Here is a 27,892-nt window from a genome sequence, read left to right on the forward strand (position 1 = left end):
GCCCAGTGTGCTAACATTTCTGCCAGTTTGCCGCCTTAACACATACACGTTTCTCATCTGGTTGAAACAACTATCAATTTTATTTCTTACACAAATACATGTTCATATGTTCATCACCTGTTTGTGTTTCTCTACTATCTCACTGAGCTTACATTTCATTGTACTAACATTGACTGTAACAGCACTGAAAAGAAAACACAAAAACACATTCCTGATTGATTTGGGGATGGCTGGTTAAGGAGTGAGTGTTCATAATGTTACTGTATGCAGTACTAAGTAAATAGATGTACATTACTATTAATGTAGTTAGTGTTATACAATTTAGTATTCTGCATATTTGATTTAGCTGTTGTTTTACACTAGATATCCTTTTTTATCATTGACCATTAGGAAAGTGTACTGGGTATATTTAGAATACTAGCACTAGAATGGTTGTTACACAAAGAAAGGATTACATCCTATATTGATTTTTCTAAACAGATTACCTTCACTGTAGCATAAGGCATCCTGTTTCTCCTCTATTGTTGTTAGGGAAGTTTCCCTGAACACTCTCATGGGTAACTATATAGATACAAGTATAAATTATTTATCAAATCAATATCTCTCTCTCTGAGTGATATTGAAAAGTTAAGCCAATCTTGTAATCTTATACATTTATCCATAAAAACCTAAGGACAATATCCTTGATATTAATGAATAAAAAGAAGTCATATGATTAGTGATTAGTCTGCTGGTGTTGTTGCAATTTTTATATAATAACAAAATGAAGTAATAATTTAAGTAATTAAATTAAAGGGATATATACTGAGTACCATGTAATATGTATTCTTAATATTTTGATATTTCACAGTTGGAGAATGGAAAAAATAGTTTACTAGTAATTGCTAACAATTCACACAAAAAAGGGAAGATGATTTGAACAAATTAAGAATTAATTACTCAAGTTATTTTATATACTTAGGGAACAAACATTCTGACTTTTGTTTGTAGGCAAGAGACAATAATGGCCGTGTATTTTTGCTCTATTTGACCTTCTCAGCATAATACAGTTTATGCAGACCTTAGCTCATTCATTTATATCTAAAAATGTTCATGCATGGCTGTGTGGTAAGAAGCTTGCTTTCCAACCACATGGTTCCAGGTTCAGTCCCACTGCATGGCACCTCGGGCAAGTGTTGTCTAATTATAGCCTTGGGCCAACCAAAGCCTTATGAGTTGAAACTGAAAGAAGCCTGTTATATATACATGTGTGTGTTTGTGTCTATGTTTATCCCCTACCACCACTTGACAACTGATCTTGGTGTGTTTACATCCCCTTAACTTAGCAGTTCAGCAAAAGATATCAATAGAATAAGTGCCAGGCTTTAAAAAAATGCATTGCGGTCAATTCATTCAACTTAAAATTCTTCAAGGCAGTGCCCCAGCAAGGGCTGCTGTTTAATGACTGAGACAAGTGAAAGGTAAAAGATATCTCTTTGCTCGTAAAGAAAGATCAGATTTCCCTTCCATTTCCTTTCCCCTTCTTTTCCCTCTTAATTTCTTAAAATTATCCACCCCTTTCTTTTAAAATTGCTAACAACTAATGCTATATCTTTTTTTTCGTTCTCCAACTTGGAATGAAATTTCAATAAATTTAGATTTTATTGCATACAGCATTCACTACAACAATCTTCAACTTAATTAACCAAATTCATCAAGTGGCCCTTTTGAATTATTAATCTTTTAAGTGTTTTTCACTGAAGAAATTCATTCAAACTGGTGAGGTTTTACTCGTAGATTAATTCTACTGCACAACAGGTCTTGGTTTCATCAGTAGCATAACTCTTACTCTGTCTTCCTCGCCTACTATTACTCCATTCCTCACTAACACACAGATAGTTGTACACCTACATATGGATACATGACTGACTGTCATTTGCATCAAGTGGCCAGTTTGCTTTTGTTCACTTGCTATTATCACAGCTTTGATTTTTGGCTCAGACTGAAATATTCTTTATTGACTGATGACCTTGTTATTTGAATGGAACAGAGAATTGGCTAAATCACATGACTGTTCTTGTAGTTATTTTCAGCCAATCAGGCTGTTTACTTTTGGCATGTTCTTTTTTCAGCGACTTGATTTTGGAGCCCAGCTTATTAATATAAAGAACCATTTTTGATCAAGAAATTAGATTCAGTCATTTGCAAGGAGACCCTGCACACTTTGACATAAATAGTTTTTGTACATGCACTCATAGGCTCATCTCAAAAATATAACATTTTACTCTATTCTCTTATATGTTTCAGTCCAATGACTGTGGCCATGCTGGAGCACCGCCTTTAGTCAAGCAAATCGACCCCAGGACTTATTCCTTGGATGCCTAGTACTTATGCTATTGGTCCCTTTTGCTGAACTGCTAGGTTATGGGGACGTAAACACACTAGCATCGGTTGTCAAGCGATGTGGTGGGGACAAACACAGACACACTAACATATACACACACATACATATATATAAAAAGCACCCACTACACTCACGGAGTGGTTGGCATTAGGAAGGACATCCAGCTGTAAAAACACTGCCAGATCAGACTGAAGCCTGGTGCAGCCTCCTCACTTCCCAGACCCCGATCGAACCGTCCAACCCATGGAAAACGGATGTTAAACGATGATGATGATATACGTATATACAATGGGCTTCTTTCAGTTTCCATCTACCAAATCCACTCACAAGACTTTGGTCAACCCGAGGCTATAGTAGAAGACACTTGCCCAAGGTGCCATGGAGTGGGACTGAACCCACAACCATGTGGTTCGTAAGCAAGCTACTTACCACACAGCCACTCCTAGTAAGCAATAATTGATTACAAATTATTTAATCAAATATTAATAGTTATCGCCAAGCTAATATGGCAGTCCATAAATATAGGACAAAAGCTGCCGTTGATTTGCTCCAAGAGGCCATCACCTCTAGCTAATCAACGGCAGCTTTCATCCTATATTTATGAACTGCCATATTAGTTTGGCGATAACTAGTAATATCTAGTACCAGAGACTTAGAAATAATATTTCTATATTTAATCAAAATCACGGTTGAATTAATAAGCTGCAAATGCTCTATCTTTCAGGCAGTTACATTCTGTCAACACTCTTTACTCCACAACACTTGGTGAACAAAACATCAAGTAGATGATTTATAATAAATAGTATTTTTGTAAATACAATCCATACTAGTTCTGCATGTATTTATACTTGTACACTGAATGCTTACTATTGTCTTTAATTGTGCAACGTTCTTCACTGCTATTATTATACATTATACACTGGGTTTAACATATTTCTATTAATGTGATTACTCAATTTCATTTTTTTTTAACCTATATGCTTATGCTTTACGCATAACAAAATGTAAAATTATGTATCTGATTTTTTTTTTAAGGTTTTAAATGTTAGTTGCTTATATTAAATATTTGCTGATCACTTACATGATTAGTAAAATGTTTTGAAATATCAGACAATTTCAGTCACTTCTATGAATTATCTATATGATCTTTTCAGCTACAAGACTTAAATGCATGATATTATGTAAAGTTCATAAATAGATCCAGTTCTATAGTAACCTTACGTAGTAATTTTCATTTTCAATATTATATCAAAGTAAAATGTCTGCTAAATTTATTTATGGAAACTATTTTCAGCTTTACATTCTTTCTATAATTAAAATATCATAGATCAAATATTTAATGGTGTCATAAAATTAATTAATAATGTTTAAATTTCCTTTAATTTCAAAACTTCAAACTACATTTGTATTTATGTTGAATTATCTCACAGTAGGCATCATGATGTTTTTCAAAACCATAAAAATCCAATCTGATGTAATTGTTGAGGATTTAATTCTTAATGACAGAATATACAATTTATCTACTGCTATTATTTAGCATAGATGTATATTTTTAGCTCACAGTTGTTTTTTTTCTTTCTTTTTTCTTTTTTTTTTAAATATTTATGTGATTCTTTTCTATATAGAAATATAATGTCATACGATGTTGAAACTGTGATGACATTTGGTTGTAATTGATGAGGGTTTGAGCATGTCCATATTCATTGTATATTTTTTTCCTGCTTTTCTGTATACTTCTTTGTTGTTCCTTTGTGCCACATTTCTGTTATAATATCTTAATATTTTTATTAACAGGTAATATGGTCATGCAATTTATGTCGTAAAAAGCAAGAGATTTTAGCAAAAACTGGGGCTTGGTATCATGGCGGTATGGCACGACCTGTTGCTCTTGATGTCGGTGATACCGCTTCTGGTAGTGAAACAGCTTCTACAAAAACAGATGTCAGCCCACCGAATGAAAAGAAAGCAAAGATTTTAGCAAAACAACAAACTGACAATGGGGCTAGTTCTGAAAAAGAAAATATTGATAAAAAGTCTGTTTCTCGATCAGGGAGTTTACAAAACCGTGGTTTAAAGCGTCAGTATTCATTGTCTGAAGTCCAAGGAAATAAGCAAAATGATTTGAAAGATCGACCAACAGATAATACCAGTGGAACTATTGTATCTGAGAAAGAAAAACTTCGAGAAAAAGGTCAGTTGCAAGACCGTGGCAGAGATGTAGAACGTGGACCATCTGCTCGAGGAAGCAATGTTGAAGGCTCAAAACATCATGATGGAAAAGTACATTCAAGAGAGGAATCTGCCAGGCGTTATGATAAGCGTTCAGACAGAGATAAATCACACGAAAAAGATGAAAGGATTAGGGAGAAACATCAAGGACGTTTCAGGGAAGGTTCTACTGATAGATTTAATGATGAAAAACGTGTAGATCATTCTGGACGAGAAACTGGAGATCATTACCATGAAAGAGATCAACGAAAACCTAGGGATTCATCTCGAGAACCATCGAGAGATAGATTAAAGTAAGTAGCTGCAATTTTCCTTTTTATAATTAAATTTTTTAAATGTTGATTCTGAAATTTCATATTTTAGTTGTTTTCTGAGTCATTAAAAAAAACAACAACAGAAATAACACACCAAGATTTCTTACAAATATTAAGGAAATATGTAGTTGATTGCAATGGCCCCAGAAATTACTAGGATTTATTTTATTGATGTTGAGTAGAGGAATCGTGAAATCTATGCCTGTGGGATTTTAACTTATAACTTTTTATTTCAATTTTACATAAAAAAGGAACAATTAAAAAAGGACAAAATTTAATATTTTCTTCATATGTTTCTGTAATCTATTATCTCATTTCTATTACACACTATTATTGTTAAACTTTATTCATATATATATTATCTTGGACATTATTTGAAAGAAAGACATTTTTTTTATAACTGTGTTGCAGTTGTTTTTGTTTAAAAATATTTCATGATTAATGAAACAATATCATCATCAACACTTTTATGTTCAGTTTTCATTGATGATATGAGTTGGCCAAATTTGTTGGTGTGGTTGTGAACAAATGAAATAATAAGACTGGCACTATCTGTGCCAGTCTCCTTGTCTTTGGTCCTGACACCACTTCATCCCACATCTTCACTTTTACTCTGCTTCAGGTACCCTTCACATATTTTGTTGTCATACCCATCTTAGACAACTCTCTCTCTTTGATGTAGGCTAATATTTCATTTTCAAATGAAGCATACTTTACACTATCTGAATCTAAAATATATAGTATTTAGATCTGTATTGCAATATTTTTCTCATTTTCTAGTTTAATTTCTTTTTTTTTTTTAATTATGAAAAGTTGTTGTCAAAGGAAATTATACAACATTCATGAATTTTGAAAGCTCTATCTTACTGGTGATGCTGCTTTAGTTTTTGTTCTAAACTTCTGTAGGTTGAAAATTGTAGGAAAGTATAATCCAAGAGGGAGTCCAGTGAGCTGAAATTTTGGAATTAGAAGACTAGGCAAAGCATTTAGCATGGGGTTTGTTGTGTGAAACTGGCAGTGGAAAAGATAGAGAAATACAGAGAAATGCATGGCAGTAGTTATAAAATACTTGTGAATAAATGCTTTCCTGTCACCCAGATGACTTTTTTTATGTATGTATCACCATAACCCTCTTAGATATATTAGAAACTGAACACAGCTGAAGTATTTTCTGGCCTTAACAAGGAAACCTAGTCTTTGAAATGCAGTTTTTGCATATTTTGTATGTACAGTTTGGGTCAGTTTGGCAAACTGCAGTTCATAGGCTGCATGTGACCTGCAGGACTTTCTTAGTGACACCTTTTACGCTTTTACTTGTTTCAGTCATTTGACTGTAGCCATGCTGGAGCACCGCCTTTAGTCAAGTAAATCGACCCCAGGACTTATTCTTTGTAAGCCTAGTACTTATTCTATCGGTCTCTTTTGCCGAACCGCTACGTTACAGGGACGTAAACACACCAGCATTAGTTGTCAAGTGATGTTGGGGAACAGACACACAGACACACAAACACACACACACACACACACACACACACACACGCACACACATATATACAATGGGTTTCTTTCAGTTTCTGTCTACCATATCCACTCACAAGGCTTTGGTTGGCCTGAGGCTATAGTAGAAGACACTTGCCCAAGGTGTCATGCAGTGGGACTGAACGCAGAACCACGTGGTTCGTAAGCAAGCTACTTACCCCACAGCCACTCCTATGCCTACTTACCACACAGCCACTCCTACACCTAATGAAAAATTACCTTGAATTTTTTTAGTAGTGCAGCTCTCCTGGTAAGGAGCTATATCTCGTGTAACCTGCTTCTTGAGAAAAGTTGTCCATGCCTGGCTTAGGTCGTCATATTATTAACATATATTTTGAATTCTTTACCGAAACAGGGTAAATTTCATGTATCTAGAGTGTGTGTAAATGGCACCTGCATGTGGATGGTTTAGGATGAGTGAAAGATTGTTTCATATATGTAATAGAATGTGTTGTAGAAGTAGTGGTGACACACAGTCAAAGGCTCAAGGGTAGCAGCATTGTTATCATGAAAGTTCTCAAATCAACAAACCATTGTTTCATGATATAGGAAAATAGATCTCTTGTAAATCTGGGTTCACAGAAACCATACTAGTAATGGTTGAAAAGGGAAAGAGAGACTTCTCACAAGGAATCTAAAATGGCAAACTAGTAAAAAGAAAAAAAATAAATAAATAAAAATTTAAAAATCAGATGATATTTTAATGTTGTTCACAAAGGCTGCTTTGTTGCAAATACTGATCAGTCAGTCAGTTAAGAGAACTCTTAGATTCTTCATATATTTACTCCCTACCTGTACTGTTATATTGGTGAGATGTTCTCTTAGGAACACCTCACCTCGAAATAGTAGCTTTAAGGAGACTTGATCATGTGGAAGGTGAAATTGAAGTCAAAAAGCAAGAGACAAAAATGTTCGATTTTGCAATTGGAGTGCATCTGACAGAAGCTGGATTTTCCTGCAGGAAATGCTGCTGAAATAATCATTAAGAAATTAATTAGATCCATCTCAGAGTTACCCTCATATTTATACTAAAGTAATATATCAAATTGCAATACTGTTTTAGTGTCTTTACATATGAGAAGAAAGCTTATTTGAATAAGTTCACTAGATTTTTAATTTTCCAAACAAATTCCATTTATCATATTTTCTTTATTACTTCCTTTAAAGTACTTTTGTATATATTTAAAAGAGAGAAACGTCTTTTTATTGTTAAAACTGGGTTTTAAAATGTTTAAATATAACAAAAAATAAACAGAAACTATACTTTTGTTTGCTGTCAGCTTTGTTTCAGTCTCTGCACAGCATTTACTCAGCTCAGTAAAACTAATTCAAAAATCTTCTTCACTCCATCACATATACACAGTCACTAAGCACAAAATCTTTTCCAACAAAAATAATCGATAAGCCCAACAAAATAATTGATCCCAATCCCAATGGTATCCCTTCTTATTTCTTTATTGCCCACAAGGGGCTAAACATAGAGGGGACAAACAAGGATAGACAAAGGGATATATCGATTACATCGACCCCCAGTGTGTAACTGGTACTTAATTTATCGACCCCGAAAGGATGAAAGGCAAAGTCGACCTCGGCGGAATTTGAACTCAGAACAACGGCAGACGAAATACTGCTAAGCATTTAGCCCGGCATGCTAACATTTCTGCCAGCTCGCTGCCTTTCCCAATGGTATCCCTTCTAATACCTCCAAACACTGTGTTACAGGGTTAATCTTACACACTTATCAAATTCTTTAATCCTTAAGGCTTTATAGTAATCAATTCAAGTTTATGGAAATACACTATAGCTTTCATTCCCATAAGGAGCAACCATTCTGACTACCAATTTCATATCTCACTTCTAACCACTCAAAATCCTAAACAATCATCCCTTTCGTTATTTTGTGTCTGTCCAACCTTATAGACTATCACCAATGGTATTTCACTCTTGAGAACTTTGGCAATGCTGTTGCCTTGACATAGGCAAAACTTTTCTCTGGATCCAGCATAAGAACCTCAAAGCTTACTAATTTTTCATTGCCTCTCTCTCATTTCTTGGGTCGGTTTTTCTCTGCCAGCATGTACTGATAGAGCTCTTTCCAGCCTAACCATGGAGTACAACTGCGGTGTACTCCATAGTTTGGTCATATCTTCTAAATGCATCTTTCTGTAGAACACAATCTGTTTGCAATTAATTCTAACACAACTTAGGCAGATGATGCCATGTTTCACTCTCTAATTTTATACACACAGCTTTCATTTGCATGCTAGACAAGCTCTAACTACTTCCATGAACAGAGCCCTATCCTTCAACGAGGACATGACAATCTAATCTTTAAAAGACTGTTGCTACATACTGTGGAAGCAATTCTACAACGTTTCTTTTCTCTACTTGTGAACACAGTGCAAGTGAAATTACTGTTGATTACAAATGCTTGGCTCTGGAACATCTGATATATTTAATAGTGGCTACATAGCTATAAGTGGAGGCACATGGTCTAGTGGTTAGAGCAGCAGACTGATGGTTGAGGGATCGCGGGTTTGAATCTCAGACCAGGCGATGTGTTTGTTTATGAGTGAAACACCTAAGCTCCACGTGGCTCCGGCAGAAGGTAATGGCGAACTTCTGCTGACTCTTTCGCCATAACTTTCTCTCACTCTTTCCTTCTGAATTTTGCAGTTCACCTGCAACGGACCAGCGTCCCATCCAGGTGGGGAACCTATATGCCAAGGAAACTGAGAAACCAGCCCTTATGAGCCAGGCATGGTTCAAGAAGGGACAAACAAAACATAGCTATAACATGGTTAGAATTGCATCTTAAAGATTAAGTTTCCTCTATAGGGCCAGAAAGTACTTTGCATAAACTCACTTGTTGATCTATTCAAGGCTCAAATAAACATCACATACTGTACTCACTTAAGACTGCTACTACTATATACACAAAATATAGGCGACCAATATCCAGAAGAGAGTAATCCAGTTGATTGACAAAGATTCACTCACCAACATGCTACAATTGTTAATTCATAATTATACTGTTTCTTCTCACTGGTTCTTTTATAGCTACTACAATAGTCTCTGCTCTGCTAAATTAGTTATCTACACCCAGGTTAATGTCTCTTCTCTTAAATTCCATACTGAGCTCTTTACCTTATCAATTCTTCCATTGCCCACGTTTTTCTAGAGACATTAACCTATAGATTTTCATCTCACTTTAACCACAGTAATTTCCTGTGTAGGAGGCCTTTCAAAGATGACAAAAACAATTGCTTATCTGTGTCAAACTTACAAAGAAAATTATTTTATTCAAGTAGAAATGCATGAAGACAATTTTTTAATATCTAAAATGGTTGAAAATTAATGATTGTTTCTTAAATAACATTAACTGCTATGAGACTCTTGAACTGGAATTAGAGTTGGGAAATTAGTTTGTTAATAAGAATTTTAACAAAAGGTTATACGTTAGTTTGTTTGTATAGGTTTGTTGATTTGTTTGTAAATAATGCATAGATATGATGTGATTACTGACCTAATTAATTTTGCAGATTTTAATTCTTTTATATTATAATCAATAGATTTTTCAAAAGCTGATGTGAAGGATTTTATTTTAAAATTTCCTGATTAGTTTTGTATGCTTTGAATAATTTTGTCATACAATAATTAAAACCCACTAACATCTTTAAAATTATATATGCACATTACTTATGTCCCTATAAAGTAGTTTTTTATTCTTAAAATGAAGCAGTCATAATGAATATTTGTTTGACTTGAAAACAATTTTAGTTTAATGGTTTCTATAAGAATTTTTTATGGCAGTCATATCACCTAATAGTAACCTGTTGTCTTAAATGACAATTAACTTAGCCAAATGTCAGTTTTAGGCCTCCATGATTGGTTGCCTGAAATTGTTAGACTTAATTAGCTCTGCTAATTGTTTCAATCTTTACCTAGAAGTGTGAAATGTACATTGCAAATTATGGTGCTAAAATATCAATTTTCTGTAACTAATTATTTGGAAATCTTGGGCCTCTTCAAATTTTAAAAAAGTTGATTAAATGACTTTACTAAACGAGAACACAATTTCCTAATTTTAATATAAACTTGTTCTTAGATAGCAGAATTGAACTTCTGATTCATCAACATCATTGGATGAAATATTTATATTTAAGTTATTTTTTCTGGCAGTAACTTCAGATATATATATAAGATAAAATAAATACTAGAGTGTCATCATCAGTGTTGTTTTTAATGTTTGTTTTATTAAGGTGTTGGAAGTGGTTTTGCAGCATGGCATATTGCCACTCTTGATTGTGAATCATTTGCTTATGAAGGCCAACATTCTGAAATCCAATCTTATCACTTCTTTCTTTTGGTCTTCATTTGCTACAAGTACCTTCCACTGTTAGCACATCCATACTAATGAAGCTGATTCTTTTGCATTCTTCCATCACTCTCTCAGATAGTATACAATTTATTTCTCTTCTGATTCCGCAAATCTTTATTAGATTAGTCTCACACTATCATACAGCATTATGTCTCTTACTTAAGTTTCATATGGATTGCTGCCTATAACACTAGGAGAGAAACCTTTTGTTGTCAAAATAAGTGACTATTATCTTAACTGCTTTCACTCCTTTCTTCCTATAGCTACTATAATTACACCCACCTCTTGCACACATCCAAAGAAAAGACACTATTTACTACATCTAGTGAAACATTTGAATATTTCAATATTTCAATAGTCTTCACTTCATTGGGACCCCTTTAATAACTAATCTTGTATATCTTGCGCAGTCATTGTTCACTACTGGTCCTACTGCATCTTGAATGTAACTGTTTCTTGCTCTGAGTAATGATGTCGAGTTTTTACATATTCCCTTTCTCCGTATCATGAAAGGCCAATCCACAGTTGATGCTGGCATTTTGTGTTCTCTTGTATAAATGAATATTTAGGTCTTTGTTATGTTAACTTTTCAGCCTTGGAACTGCTTCTGCAGCACTTTGAGTCTGCAGTGGAAACTGTCTCCTCAGCATATAAAGTTTCTAAGGACATCTGGTCCTAAAGAGACAATAAAGAAAATAAAAAGGAAACTGTCAGCTAAGCTTTGATGAATATTCACTTGTACACTAATTTCACCACTTAAGCATTACCATTAATTACTATAATTTTGTAATAGAATTTACTATGGATCCTGAACACAGGTAGAAGTACAACAATTGCCCTACTACTTCTACACAATAGATAGATAAAATTAATAACATTGCAGTTAAATTATAAAATTGGCATATGACAGCTTGAAAGCTATTTATGGTCCCGCACATGTTATATGATGTCTTTATTATTTAAAGCTTTCAATGTTTCCATAATAAGTATTCATTCATATCATGGAGAATATAAAGTTGATGGGTTAATACATTTTGTTTCTCTCCAAGTTCTGTGAATCAGTAATTCATTGAGTTTTATTAAATTGACTCCTTTCCTGTAAAAATTTCTATAGAGATTCATAAAATAAAAATTCAGCATTATGGACATTATACTGCAAGTGCAGCGTTTGTGTGTGTGAGAGAGAGAGAGAGAGGGAGAGATTTGGTTGACTAAAGTTTATGAGTAAGTACTAATAGTTACATAGGTACAGGTGTGGCTGTGTGGTAAGAAGCTTGCTTACCAACTACATGGTTCCGGGTTCAGTCCCGTTGCATGGCACCATGGGCAAGTGTCTTCTACTATAGCCTCGGGCCGACTAAAGCCTTGTGAGTGGATTTGGTAGGCAGAAACTGAAAGAAGCCCATCGTATATATATATATATATATATAACGGGAAGCTTTATGAAAATAGACAAAAGACGAAGGCAGGTGGAAAACAAACGAACATATATATATATATATATATATATATATATATATATATATATATGTATGTATGTATGTATGTGTGTGTATGTTTGTGTGCCTGTGTTTGTCCCCCCAACATCGCTTGATAACTGATGCTGGTGTGTTTACGTCCCTGTAACTTAGTGGTTTGGCAAAAGAGACCGATAGAATAAGTACAAGGCTTACAAACAATAAGTCCTGGGGTCGATTTCTTTGACTAAAGGCAGTGCTCCAGCATGGCTGCAGTCAAATGACTGAAACAAGTAAAAGAGAGAGTAAAAGAGTATGATATTCATAAAAGAAATTTATAAAGAGAAGATATGTGGTTTAATAATCTGAAAATCTTTCACTCTCACCTGTTAATAATAACTGACATTAAAAAATTCTTATATTTGAGTGCACACTGTAATTTGAGCTCTTTGTCACCATAACACTATACTATCCTGCATACATGTGGACTGATATTAAAACATTTACAGAACTTTTAGAATTTTAGAACAGTACATAAGTGATTGTAGATGTATATTATTCTAACTCAGTAGTTAATGTTATATTATTAGAAGCCTATTATTTGGTTTTGATTTTTTTCAGTCACATCACTTTTGTTATCAGTACCAGTGTCTTTGGGAAATATATCAGCACTGTGATTTGTCACTCCTTTTCTCAAAGGCATGAGTGTGTATAGGTTAGGGTTAGTTTGTGTAGTTAAGAAGCTCACTTTGCAACCATGTGGTTTCAGGTTCAGTTCCACTGCTCAGCACCTTGGGCAAGTGTCTTCTGTTATAGCCCTAGTTTGACCAACACCTTGTGAGTGAATTTGGTAGACAGAAACTGTATGGAATCTTATTATATATACACAGACATGCAGGAAGTAAATAGACACCTTTTATTTTCAAAATCTTTTATTTGATATTAATTGGTTGAAGGAGAGGTTTTCTTCTAGCTGCTCGTCCATAATACCCAAGCTTATGCAGGTATGTAACACACGTTCTTGAACTAACTTCTAGCCATTTTGCAATGTCAGAAGCCTTCAAATGGGTTTCGTTTACCACAATTCTCTTCAAACAGCAAAGCTTCCTTTCTGAGGGCCCAGGTCAGCTGGGACGAGAATCTGTTGATTCTTTTCCTTAGCTTTTGAATTACATTATAATTCTATTAACAGTAGCAAGAGGAATTTGAAGATTTTCGGCAATTTTTCGCTGACTAAGACCAGCCTCAGATTGCCCAACAATATGACCTCTTTGAAAATCTGACAGTTCTGCTGAATTTTTTGTGCGTAGCATTGTTACTCTTCACAAATGTTTAATATAATGGCACCCAGAATGAAAAAGAATAATCACATTGTAAATTCTACACCACTGAAAACATATTAAGACGCTTAGATCAGAAATTTTGAAAATTAATGGTGTCTATTTACTTCCTGCATGTCTGTGTATATATAATATCTATCTGTGTGTGTGTGTGTCTTTGTGAATATGTTTGTCCTCAACCTATCACATGACAACCAGTGTTGGTTTTGTTTGTGTCCCAATAACTTAGTGGTTTGCCAAACGAGACTAATAGAATAAGTACTACATTTAAAAATGATAAATAGAGGGATTGATCTGATCAACTGAATCCTTCAGGGTGGTGCACCAGCCTGGCCACAGTCCAATGATTGAAACAAGTAAAAGATAAAAGAGGCTTCAGAAATAATTATTGCTATTTAGGTAAAGAACTGATATCTAATTGTGTAGGTTTTTATTCATATTTTTAAAATGTTTTAGTTATTTTAACTGTTTTAATGATGACAGTTATGAGCAAAAGGAAAACAATAGAGATGGAATGATAATGTCGGGAAGGTCACACAAAATTATATCTACATCATCATGCTCAAAATATCTGTTTGGAGATATGTGCTCATAATCTTTACATTGTGGTCTTTTAATGAAATACCAAATCATAAAAATTGATAAATTTCCATTGACATTTGAAAGATCTCTCAGCATATTTTAACATTCATTCTTCTCATTTTACTCAACCATTGATAATTGTCTTTTATTTGTTCCATGGCCGTTTTAGTGGGGTTTTTTTTTTTTTTTTTTTTTTCTTTCTGAATTCTGGTGATTTCTGCAGCACAGGTTACTATCTGCACTAACCTATAATTTTCTCTCATGAATTTTTTCCCCCAATTATGGGTTTGAGCATGACTTACATATAGTTCTACTATTTATTTTTCTCTCAAGCATTATTAATACTTTTAATTCTTTGTTACTGAGATTTTATTAATGCATTTAGTAAACCACATATCTCTGTATCTTTACAAATATTCCAACTATTTTGTAAAGTATAGAATAATCTTGTTAATAATAGTCTAGACTCCTAACAGTGATTACTTGTTCCAAATCTTAAATATTAATTTAACATATTGTTCAAGGAAGAAATACATAAGTTTATGATCAACATGATACTAGGAAATGTGGATGACCCCCCCCCCACTTCCTTTTCAATACAACGTAATATTTTATACAGATAGAAAGGAGGGACTTAATATAGTTAGTGAGTTTCAAATGGCATATAAAACAGATAGTACAAGTATAGCACGTGTGTATGACCCTTTGACATTCAGTAGTTCCATATGAGCTTCTTAGTATACAATGTGAAAGCAATAGAAAGCTGCTGATATATGTATAGAGGTTGCATTTGGAAGTCAGTAAAATACCAAGAATGTTTAAAGAATCAATAGCTTAGTCAAGAATAAGCATGGAAAAGAAAATCAGCTGATGTAAGTTCTTCAAAATAGCACATGATTTTCTCTTTAAACTCATAGAGTTGCCTGGAAGCATTTAAAGTGCCAAGAAAAATTACTTGAGAAAGAGGAGAGTTTGGGTTAATATTCTTTATGCAGGATGAGAGATTATTATTTTTTCTTCATTATCATGACCAAACACTCTTTATAAATATAATGTATTGTTATTTATACAGATTTATTTTCTTAAATTAAATGTTCAAGTTTTCCAGATTATAACGTTTAGCTCACTATTTTAGTACTTGCACTTTATCACTAGAAGATAAAATACCTAACTTTCACTTAATGATTCCAGTTAATACCATTGGCTTTTGGTAGTACTGATTTTTATATTGATTTAGACTTCAAGATTATATTCTTTGCAATATTCCTTGCAATCTATTAGTTTTATTTGTTGTCTAGGAAAGTGCCCTAGATAATAAAATGATCACACCTTGGACAAATGTCTTCTACAATACCCTTAGGCCAACCAATGGTTTATGAGTGTATTTGTTAGACAGAAATTGTATAGAAGCCCATTGCATGTGTGTGTGTGTATATATATACATATATATTGATAAAAATGGTAAGAATGAAAGTGACCTCGATATTATGTAAATAGAGGAATTTATCTGTAAATGTAATATGTAATAATTATTCGGTAGCCATGATAAAACTCTGAGTTTCGGATGCCAAGGTGGAAATCCACGCCGCCATCTCTTCAGTTATCCAGCCATCGGATATATATATAATGGACTCTCCTGTCTGAGTGCTCAGCTTGCCTAACGACCTGCACAAATGATTTGTTTATAGTGATCAAGTGTTTATGCTACACATTAGCTCATTCTCTCCATCAAACCACGCGTCAGATATTGAAGTGATCGCAGAGGTGAAGTGTTTTGCTCAAGAACACAATGCACCACCCAGTCTAGGAATTGAAACTATAATCTCACAATCGTGAGTACGAATCTCTAACCGCTAGGCCATACACCCTCACAGACATGTATATCATCACCATCATCATTCAATGTCCACTTTCCATGCTGGCATGGATTCAACAGTTTGACTGAGGACTGGCGAGCCAGATGGCTGCACCAGGCTCCAGTCTGATCTGGCAGAGTTTCTACAGTTGGATGCCCTTCGTAACGCTAACCACTCCGAGAGTGTAGTGGGTGTACTTTTATGTGCCACTGGCACGAGGGCCAGTCAGGCAGTATTGGCAACGACCACGCTCAAATGGTGTTTTTATGTGCCACCTGCACAGGAGCCAGCCCAGCAGTACTGGCAATGACCTCGCTCGAATGTTGTCTTTCATGTGCCAGTAAGGCGATACTGGTAATGATCACACTCGAATGGTGCTTTTATGTGCCACCAGCACAGGAGCCAATCAGCAGCCCTGGCAACGATCACACTTGGATGGTGCTCTTCGTGCTCCACTAGCACGGATGCCAGTTAAGTGGTGCTGTCATCGAATTTGATTTTGATTTCACTTGCTTCAACAGGTCTTTGCAAGCAGAGTTTAGTGTCCAATGAAGGAAAGGTATGCATAAGTGGTCTCACTTGGCTTGCTGGGTCTTCTCAATTACAGCATATATATATATCACTGTGACTGACCAGGCTATCAGATGTTGCTACACTTGCTGGTCACAATGTGCTTCGCATTGTTTTAGCCTTCAAATGACGCCACCCCACTGGCTAAGTGAGCAGGCCAATATATATATATATATATATATGTGTGTGTTTGTCCTTCACCACCAATTGACAACTGGTGTTGCTTTGTTTATGTCCCCTCTAACTTAGCAGTTCTGGAAAAGAGACAGATACAATAAGTACTAAACTTCAAACTAAAAAATACACTAAGTACTGGAGTCAGTTTGACTAAACTCTTCAGGGTGGTGCCCCAGCATGACCACAGTCCAGCAACTGTATCAGTTAAAGTAAGAGAAAAGATTAAATATTCCTCAAAATTTCTGTCTCTGTTAATATTATTAAAGTCTTTCTGTTTTTGGTTTAGTGTGGAATCTCTACCAGATTATCAGTTCTTTCAGGTATTCACTTTACTCAGATTTTCTTTCTAAGAATTCCATAAAAGAAATATAAGTTTTCATCTCTTTCATCAAATGACCATTAATAGCTTAAAGGGGGAAAAAATCAATGGACTTTATCTCTGATTATTTTACTTTCTTAGTCACCAGCTTATTTTCCCTTTGAAGTCATCATATAAACATTCAATAGTAATACATAGGCTATTATAGTTTCTTTACAAAAATACTTAATAAGAAATGAAACACCTTTGAGAACACTTAAAACATTATCTCCACAACTAAACTAATAGATAAACAGATACATGACTGAAAAGATATTCAGATGGTACATATTTGATCAACTAAAAGAAAATGTCAACAATTATATTGAATATACTGTTTCACTTATTTGAACTAAATGCAGTAACTATTGATTGACATAGATCTTTGTGCCCTGTAAATCTATGGTTTACCATGTGCACTATGTCTATGACCCAGACATCATTTCTTTTGTGATTGATAATATACATAACAGAGCCTAACAGCTTATTTCTTTTGAAAATGAAAATGAAATACAAGGCTATTTCACAATAAATTTAATTTTTGGCATATTTGCTCTAATATTTTACATTTACAAATTTTATAAATATTTTAAGAACAAACATTCTGAATATCATCATTTCATGTTTGATTTTTCCCTGAGTCAGTCTCCTTATACAGAGTTGTAGCCCTCTTGTATAGGTTATGGAACACATCTTACTCATATATTCCATTTTTCACATGATTTTTATGGATGCCCTTTTTGTTGCCGACTACTTTTAAGAGTGTAGTAGGTACATTTAGGTGAAGGTGCATGGTTCAGTGGTTAGAGCATCGAGCTTACAATCGCGAGGTTGTGAGCTCGAATCCCAGACTGGGCTGCGTGTTGCATTCTTGAGCAAGACACTTTATTTCACGTTGCTCCAGTTCACTCAGCTGTAGAAATGAGTTGCGACATCACAGGTGCCAAGCTGTATCAGCCTTTGCCTTTCCCTTGGATAACACTGGTGGCGTGGAGAGGGGAGGCCGGTATGCATAGGCGACTGCTGGTCTTCCATAAACATCCTTGCCTGGACTTGTGCCTGGGAGGGTAACTTTCTAGGTGCAATCCCATGGTCTGTGTCATGACCGAAGGGGGTCTCAGATGCATTTTATCATGGCACAAGAATTAGATAGGTTATCTTGTCTTCACAAAGCTACAAAGTCCTTTCTATACTATATTTATCTGTCAACCACTTGTCTCCAGCAAGACTAAACAGTCTTACATTATTTCTGTATGTTCATCAATATCTTTACAGAGTGTACTTTGTGAAGTTATTGTGCCATCAGTACTAGAGAGATTGTTTTGACCTAGCCAAGACTAACAATGCTTAGCCGTATTTCGTCTGCTGTTACATTCTGAGTTCAAATTCCGCCGAGGTCAACTTTGCCTTTCATCCCTTCGGAGTCAATAAATTAAGCACCAGTTACACACTGGGGTCGATGTAATCGACTTAATCCCTTTGTCTATCCTTGTTTGTCCCTTTTATGTTTAGCCCCTTGTGGGCAATACTCTTTTACTCTTTTACTCTTTTACTTGTTTCAGTCATTTGACTGCGGCCATGCTGGAGCACCACCTTTAATCGAGCAACTCGACCCTGGGACTTATTCTTTTGTAAGCCCAGTACTTATTCTATCGGTCTCTTTTGCCGAACCGCTAAGTAATGGCGACATAAACACACCAGCATCGGTTGTCAAGCAATGCTAGGGGAACAGACACACAAACACACACACGCATATATATATATGATGGGCTTCTTTCAGTTTCCATCTACCAAATCCACTCACAAGGCTTTGGTCGGCCCGAGGCTATAGTAGAAGACACTTGCCCAAGGTGCCACGCAGTGGGACTGAACTCGGAACCATGTGGTTGGTAAACAAGCTACTTACCACACAGCCACTCAGAAATAAGACTAACAAATCCTTTAGAAAAGTTAGGCACAGGAAGAATTCAATGCAGTGTACAAGCGAGAAGACTGCACTGGTTTGGTCATGTGATGCAGATGGATGTAGACAGCTGCATAAAGAAGTGCTGATCACTTAAAGTGGATGGAACAGGTGGAAGAGGGAAACTCAGGGAGACATGGGACAAAGACTGAAGGCTGATCTCAGGACTCTGAGCCTTATGGAGATGACAAAGGACCAAGCTATCTAGCACTTTGTTGCAGTCAAAAAGGCCTGCCCACCACAGCAGAACTGTTAATGATACCCGCCTAGCTGAAGGGGTTTTTGCCAGCAAAAGTCCTGTGCTGGTACCATATAAAAAGCATTCATGCCAGTGCTGTGTAGAAAGCACGTATGCCAACACCATGTACAAAGCACCTGGCAGGGGCCACGTAAAATCAACCTGTGCCAGGTCACATAAAAAGTACCTGTGCTGGCGTCATGTAAAAAGCACCTCTGTTGGTACCACATAAAAAGAACCAAGCACATTCTGTAAGGTTGCTGGTGTTAGGAAACCAGCTGTAGAAACCAAGCCGAATCAGACTGGAACCTGGTGCAGCTCTCCAGCTTGCCAGCTCTTGCTAAACCGTCCAACCCATGCCAGCATGGAAAACAGACACTGGATGATGCTGATAAAAGGATAAAAGTATAAACAGGCAAAATAACTGGTATCAGGTTAAATTATGACATTTATGTCTTTAAATATGATGTTATACGAGTATAGATCATGAGAAGGAAGGAAGTAAATATACTCGTGTAACATCATGTTTAAAGATATAAATGTCATCATCTAACCTGATACTAATTGCTTTGTTTGTTTATACTTTTATCATTTTATGCTTGTACACACTCAATTGATAAACTGCTTGTAGCCAGTCACCATTATGCAACTATAACATCCTTGCTTTTAGTTATGAAAATATTTTAGTTATGAAAATATTACTCAGATGTGATGTTTCTTAATTATATATCATCATCATCATCATCATCTGTTAACGTCCACTTTCCATGGGTTGGACAGTTTGACTGAGGACTGGCAAGCCAGGAGGCTGCATCAGGCTCATATATATATATATATTCAAAATGTGACTGCGTGTGTACCGTTGGCGATTTTTTTTTCCTCCGTCTTCCCTTCTCTGGATCTTTCCTTTTCCTGTGTTTCTGACGAAGAGCTCTGCTCGAAACGTTAAACCCTCCTTCTTCCCTTCCTTCCTGAGCATCCAATAATACTATATTTGTTCCACGTCCTCGCGTTGTTGTGTTTTCTCTTTGTGTTTTCATGTTTGGATTAACTATATATATATACATATATATATATATATATATATATATATATATATATATATATATATGTGTGTGTGTGTGTGTATATAGTGTTAATATAAATTTAGAACTATTGAATAAGTTTTTTAATTTTTTATACTTTAAAAATTTTCACATAAGATTGCTAGTCAGTACATATAGCAATATAAAAACATTAATAATCTTAAAATGGATGATAAAGACTTGTTTGATAATACATTTCTTTAAATTATTTATCCAAAATCCTCTATGGATTTAAATTCGCCAATTCTGATAAGCTTAAAATCATAAATAATAAGTTGCATTTTTTTTTTTTTTTTTGCTTTTATTCATAATTCCAATCAAGTTCATAGTTGTGAAACTATAGGTAAAAAAAGTGATTGAGTTTTGTTCCAACTAAGTGGGTACACATTGTTCCAATGTGTGAAGACGGTGTCTGCTATATGGATATTACTTTGCATCTGAATTATAGTCAATCTTCCTGTATAAAGTTGTTTCTGCCTACAGAGACTCTACTGGAAGTTAGAGACCTATGAAGAGATTCATTCACAGATTTGTTAGTGACCAGCCCCTCAATGACTGTAGCTGACATCAGACAATCTGGACGTGCACAGCAGATTCACACTACCATTGAGACAACTGTTTATTGATTGTTCAAATGATTTGGACTAAATCATTCACATGAATAAAGAACTGAAAGAAATGTCCTGAACTTGTCAGGGCTCACTTAGATCCCACCCTTGCTAAATGGTTTCATGTGGAATGAACATATGAATCCCAAGTCCAACTGATTCTAATCTGATGTCAGGTTATATGAGATTTTGTTCGACTGGGGAACTGAATCTTCTATGTCTCCAGAATGCCATGCAGTGGGAGTAGTGTGATGACATGGAGAGGTTTCTCAGTTCAGTTTCTTTGATCTTATTCATTGCATTATCATCAGTATCATCATCATCATCGTTTAATGTCCGCTTTCCATGCTAGCATGGGTTGGACAATTTTGACTGAGGGCTGGCGAACCAGACGGCCGCACCAGGCTCCAATCTTGACCTGGCAGAGTTTCAACAGCTGGATGCCCTTCCTAACGCCAACCACTCCGAGAGTGTAGTGGGTGCTTTTTATGTGCCACCGGCACGGGACCAGTCAGGCGGTACTGGCAATGACCTCGCTCAAATCTTTTTACACATGCCACTGGCACAGGTGCCAGTAAGGCGACGTTGCTAAGGATCACGCTCGAATGGTGCCCTTTTACGTGCCATTAGCATGGAAGACAGTTGGCTGCTCTGGCAACGATCACGCTCAGATGGTGCTCTTGGTACCCTACTAGCACTGGGCACAAGTGCCAGTAAGGTGACGCTGGTAACGATCACACTCAAATGGTGCCCTTTTATGTGCCACTGGCACAGAAGCCAGTTAGCTGCTCTGTCAACAATCACCCTCGTATGGTGCTCTTTGCACCCCGCACGAATGCCAGTCGTTGAATTTGATTTTGATTTCACTTGCCTTAACACGTCTTCGAAAGCAGAGTTTAGTGACCAAAGAAGGAAAAGGTATGCATAAGCAGGCTGGTTACGCTCCTGGCATAGGCCACAGGTTATGGTCTCATTTGGCTTGTCGGGTCTTCTCAAGCACAGCATATTTCCAAAAGTCTCAGTTGCTAGTCATTTCCTTGGTGAGGCCTAATGTTCGAAGGTCGTGCTTCACCACTTCATCCCAGGTCTTCCTGGTCTACCTCTTCTACAGGTTCTCTCAACCACTAGGGTGTGGCACTTTTTCACACAGCTATCCTCATCCGTTCTCGCCACATGACCATACCTATTTCTTTACTACCCACAAGGGGCTAAACACAGAGGGGACAAACAAGGACAGACAACAGATTAAGTCGATTATATCAACCCCAGTGTGTAACTGGTACTTAATTTATCGACCCTGAAAGGATGAAAAGCAAAGTCGACCTCGGTAGAATTTGAACTCAGAACGTAATGGCAGACGAAATACAGCTATGTATTTCACCCGGCAGGCTGACCTTTCTGCCACATGACCATACCAGCACAGATGTCTCTCTTGCACACCACATCTAATGCTTCTTAGGTCCAACTTTTCTCTCAAGGTACTTATACCCTGTCGAGTATGCACACATGGATCAAGAAATGTAGCAAGTAATTTTGAGAGACATCTGTTGCCCTATTTTAATAATTATCCGTTGCTCATATTGATCCTGATATCTGACAATAATTCAAATCACACCACAAGTTCAGTGAAGCAGTTCATTTCCAATTGTCAAATTAGGTTAATTTCTCAGTCTGTTCAATCCCTGAGTTTAGTAAGATTGAAAATCTCTGGAATGAAGTTTGTCATGATAGCAAAGCACAGCAGCCACCAAATCTTAATAATCTGTTAACTGGGATCAAGGATTCTTGGAAACTAATTCTGTTCCTCATTGTAAGTATTTGATTGAGTTCATACTCTACAGATATTGCAAAGTCATTGATAGAAAAGAGTATCACTTTGGATATTGATCTGTGAATATATTTTCTTTAATAAGAAACTGTTGCTCCTGTTAATAGTAATGTCTTGCTTGTGGTTCAAAATATTTGGCACCTTGAATTCTAGAAGCTGAAAAAAAATTATGGAAGCACATTGTACACTGATTTCAGAAGGAACCATATTTTAGTTGGCTCCATTCTCAAAGTTCATACGTATAGCAAATATAGTATTTTTACATTCAAGTATGTGTAGATGTAAAAAATTGGATTTATGATTAGTATATTTGAAAACAAATTCTGTTCTCTTTCATATTCTTTGTTTGTGTTTTTGTTAGCATTTTTCTGTGTTTTAGAGATATATAATTCTTTGTTTTGATAGTATATCATACATATTTTAAATCTTGAATTAGGTGCATATCCAGAGTTAATACAATGCTAGATAAATGTTTTAAAGGATCATGCTTATTACATTTTTTTTACCCTACTGATTATTTGAAGCATGAAAACTCTGCTTTAAACAATCATGTATGATTTACTTCTCAAGATATTTCTGCAGCATATATATTTGTTAATAGTTATGTTTTAAAATAGTTTTGTTGTTTATGTATCATTTCTTCTAAACGAAATCCTGTGGTATTTCTTAATCTTGCTGTTCGAAGTTTATATATATATATATATATATATATATATATATATATATATATATATATATATTAGTTTCTCTCTATACACACACACACACATTTGAAAAAATGAATAAAAATGGCTTTCCAGATAATTTTTCCACTTTAATAATTAGATGTTCATAAGTTTAAACACCTAATAACTTATGAACATCTAGCTATTAAAGTGGAAAAATTATCAAAAAAGCCACTTCTATTCATTTTTTCAAATATTTAATACTGTACCAAGGACTTTCTATTTCTTATTCTACTCTCTCTTTCTCTCTCTCTCTCTCTCTCTCTCTCTCTCTCTCTCTCTCACTATATATATATATATATATATATAACAAAGTGGAGTTGTAAGGTACCGCACGAGTGGAATTATATATGAAAGAAGGTTTGAAAATGCAATTTTAAAAGATGTTTATTTACTTTACCGGTTTCACTTTTTAGAAAAATGTATGTGTGTGTATATATATATATATATATATATATATATATATATATATATATATAGGTGTTTAAACTTATGAACATCTAATTATTAAAGTGGAAAAATTATCAGGAAACCCATTTCTATTCATTTTTTCAAATGTGTGTGTATAGAGTGAAACTAATATATATATATATATATATATATATACACACACATGCACGTGCATGCACGCACACACAGACACACTTGTTTTCTCCATAAATAATTCAAATTTTATATCTCTCTTGTATGCTCATTACAAACTTCAAATGGTAATTTTTAAACACATACAGATTTTTGCATCAAAATAGCTGGTAAACTGACAAGGTTTCTCTTAGAGCGAGTTCACCTAAATGGGATCTATTGATTTATGCGTATGTAACACTCTCTTAATCCATATCCAGCTGCTAATATAAAATAAGTATCAGATTCTGCTATTAATGATACTCATTTTATTGTTATAAAATCAATATTGGTCTGATATTCATTTACTATTTTATTGATTTTTATTTGGATTGCCTGTCGATATGATATCCTTAACATATACATAAATATAATGTTTATCTTTGTATTTTCCTTCATTGTCAATTTTAGTTCTGTTTTTCTTTTCCTTCAAAGATTGCTCATCTTTCCTTTTTATATTACTTCCTTAATATTATGGTTCGTCTTTTGAATTTTATTTTCTAAGAATATTAATGGAAATATCTGTTCTTTAAAGCAAGAATGATGATTTAATAAGATTATGTTCTAGTTCTTTAAATTTAGTTCAATATCTGGAACTAGTTAAAACAGAAATATATTTTATAAATTTCCACTTTTCTACAAATGTCAGAAAAAAGAAAAAATTAAATACAACTGCTTATGACTGAAAAAATACATTTAACTATTTATCTGAATTTAATAAGATGTTAATGGAATTCTATAAATTAATAAGGTTCTATCTGTGCGCCTTACACTAGTCTTCATTGTAACATTTTAACAGTACATTAGTTAAATGTTTTTATGTATTTAAGGAAGACTATAGTTATTACATTTTCTTGTTACTTCGAAATAGCTTTAGTTATTCAGATGGTAGTTGGTTGCTTGTTGACCTAATTTGTTGTAAATTGCTTTAAAAGTTCATTGATGCTCTGACAGATGATTTTCTAGAACAATGGGAAGCCCTATGGATTTAGCCATTATTAAAATACTGCTGCAGCCATAATAATGTCTTATGATTTTCCGTATAAATACTAGCAAGATCTATTTTATTTAAAGTATTTGTACATTAACAGTGACATTTACATGAATAGATAACATTATATTGGGTGTTGCTGTTGGTGAAGAAATTTATAAAAGCTACCCATTTTGAACAAACACATGCGCACAAGTGTATGTGTGTGTGTAATTTCAGTTTCTTAGTGTTGCTGTGAATTTGAATACATTTCAGCATAATCATAACAATGGAAAATATAAAAATGAGATCTATAACTTTTGTTTACTAAATGCTTTCTTTTAAGTAAACACTTACAATTGTTCCTTAGCAAAAAAGTTGTTTATCATATTTATGACAATAATGTTCCTTCTCCTTGTTATTTCGCATCACAATGTTTCAGGTAGTTCAATAACCAAAATTGTGAACTAGAAAGATGTGGAATTTGAAACGTCATCTTAAAGCTGTTTTTTTTTTTTTAATATTTATTGTTAACAGCATGAAAACATTTTGATGAATTCACAGAACTTCTTGCATCTCCTTTCTCGGTGTGGAGAAGAAAAGATTAAAAACAGATTATAAAACTGAAATTGAATCTGTATTTACAAGCCAGATCAAAGATATGAATTTGCAATAAATAGTTTAAAGAAAAATTGCCATCATTGAAGATATAATTACTAGTAATCTCTGCAGAAACTAGTTTCCTTTTTACATTTTTGTCTCACCCTCAGCAAGACTAAAGAGAGTCCCTTCATCATCATCATCGTTTAATGTCCCGTTTTCCATGCTAGCATGGGTCGGACGGTTCAACTGGGGTCTGAGAAGCCAGGAGGCTGCACCAGGCTCCAGTCTGATCTGGCAGTTTTTCTACAGCTGGATGTCCTTCCTAACATCAACCACTCTGTGAGTGTAGTGGGTTCTTTTTATGTGCCACCAGCACAGGTGCCAGGGGAGGCTGGCAGTGGCCACGATCGGTTGGTGTTTTTTATGTGCCACTGGCACAGAAGCCAGTCAAGGTGGTGCTGGCATCGACCACATACGGATGTTGCTTTTTATGTGCCACCGGCACAGGTGCCAGGGGAGGCTGGCAACGGCCACGATCAGTTGGTGGTTTTTACATGCCACCAACCTTTCCTGCATTATCTCCTTTCATTTATTCTTTGCTTTTCCACCTGAGTGGCAAGAGATTTAGAGAGGTTGATAGAAGAGTGATTAATGGAAGAGAGAGAAAGAGAGAGAGAGAGAGAGAGAATTACAAGGTGGTTGTCGAATAGAAAGCAATATAACAACCAGAGAAAGCAACTGATAAAAAAACAGAATAGGTGGAGAGAGCCAGATTGAATGAAGTGAAAGAGTGATAAAAGAAAGAGGAAGAGAGAGAGAGAGACAGACAAACAGCTACATGCTGATAAAATGCACCTAATACTCTCTATAATATCATTAGTGGTAGGAATAGCATCAGCTGCAAATAAAGCCCATGCCAAAAATGGAACATATAACAAAGATGTGGTTCTCAAGTTATCTAGAAGGGACTAGCAAGATAATAACTCTGAATAAGAACTGATTTGAACTGAGATAACTCATCCAACCTGTTTCAGCATAGTGAAGCAATCATTAGATCATGATAATGATGATTTAATTATAAAGATCAATTCTTTATCTGCTATATTCTTATAATTTAAGCAAATCAAAATGCTAGTTTATTGCTCTATTTAAAATTGTGCTCATAATTTCTTTTACAATCTAGTGAATGTCTGATAATATCATTTTGTTCTAACCGTTTTCAAAACACATTTTTAGCATTTCTGCAAATATAATGTTAAAAGGGTCATTTTGATGACTTCAATGGAGAATAATAAACTTTTGTACTTATAAGGTACATGGTCCATCAACTTCATCAATTTGATTCCTAATATTTAGGGCAATGTCTAACAAAAGAAAAAAGTGGCAGAAATAGTGAAAGATTCAATTTGCTTTTCATCTGTCCTGGATCAATAAAATAAGCAGCAGTCACCTTGGGCAAGTTATAGCCCTGGGCCAACATGAACCTATATATATATATATGCTGAGACCCCATTCGGTCATGACTGACCATGGGATTGCACCTAGAAAGTTACCCTCCCAGGCACAAGTCTGGGCAAGTTTGTTTTTATGGAAGACCAGCAGTCACCCATGCATACCGGCCTCCCCTCTCCATGCCACCAGTGTTATCCAAGTGCAAGGCAAAGGCCGATGCAGCTTGGCACCTGTGACATCGCAACTCATTTCTACAGCTAAGTGAACTGGAGCAACATGAAATAAAGTGTCTTGCTCAAGAACACAACACACAGCCCGGTCCGGGATTCGAACTGACAACCTCGCGATTGTAAGTTCGATGCTCTAACCACTGAGCCATGCACCTTCACACACACACACACACCACACACACACACACCACACACACACACACATATATATAGCTGTGTGTGTGTCACTGTTTACTTGCCTTGGCATCACATGACAGTTGTAAGTGAATGTCTGTCAGACATAGAGACAGTGTCCTTCATTTCTAGTCTCCTATGAAAACATGTCTGGTTATGGGGAAATATTACCTTACATGGAAACAAATGTAGGTTGGTGACAAGAAAGG

General features: G+C 35.2%; 1 protein-coding gene across 8 annotated transcripts in view; it reads left to right on the forward strand.

Annotated features, from left to right (window-relative positions):
* LOC115209232 (regulating synaptic membrane exocytosis protein 2) overlaps positions 1 to 27,892 on the forward strand; it is a 238,561-nt gene that overhangs the window by 12,220 nt on the left and 198,449 nt on the right. For all 8 annotated transcript variants that reach the window (XM_029777506.2, XM_036501023.1, XM_036501020.1 and 5 more), the window contains exon 3: positions 4,178 to 4,905. In XM_029777506.2, coding sequence (XP_029633366.2) covers positions 4,178 to 4,905 — 728 coding nt within the window. The remainder of the gene's footprint in view (positions 1 to 4,177; positions 4,906 to 27,892) is intronic.

Source organism: Octopus sinensis, linkage group LG3 (genome assembly GCF_006345805.1).
Source record: "Octopus sinensis linkage group LG3, ASM634580v1, whole genome shotgun sequence".
Taxonomy (NCBI): Eukaryota; Metazoa; Mollusca; class Cephalopoda; order Octopoda; family Octopodidae; genus Octopus; species Octopus sinensis.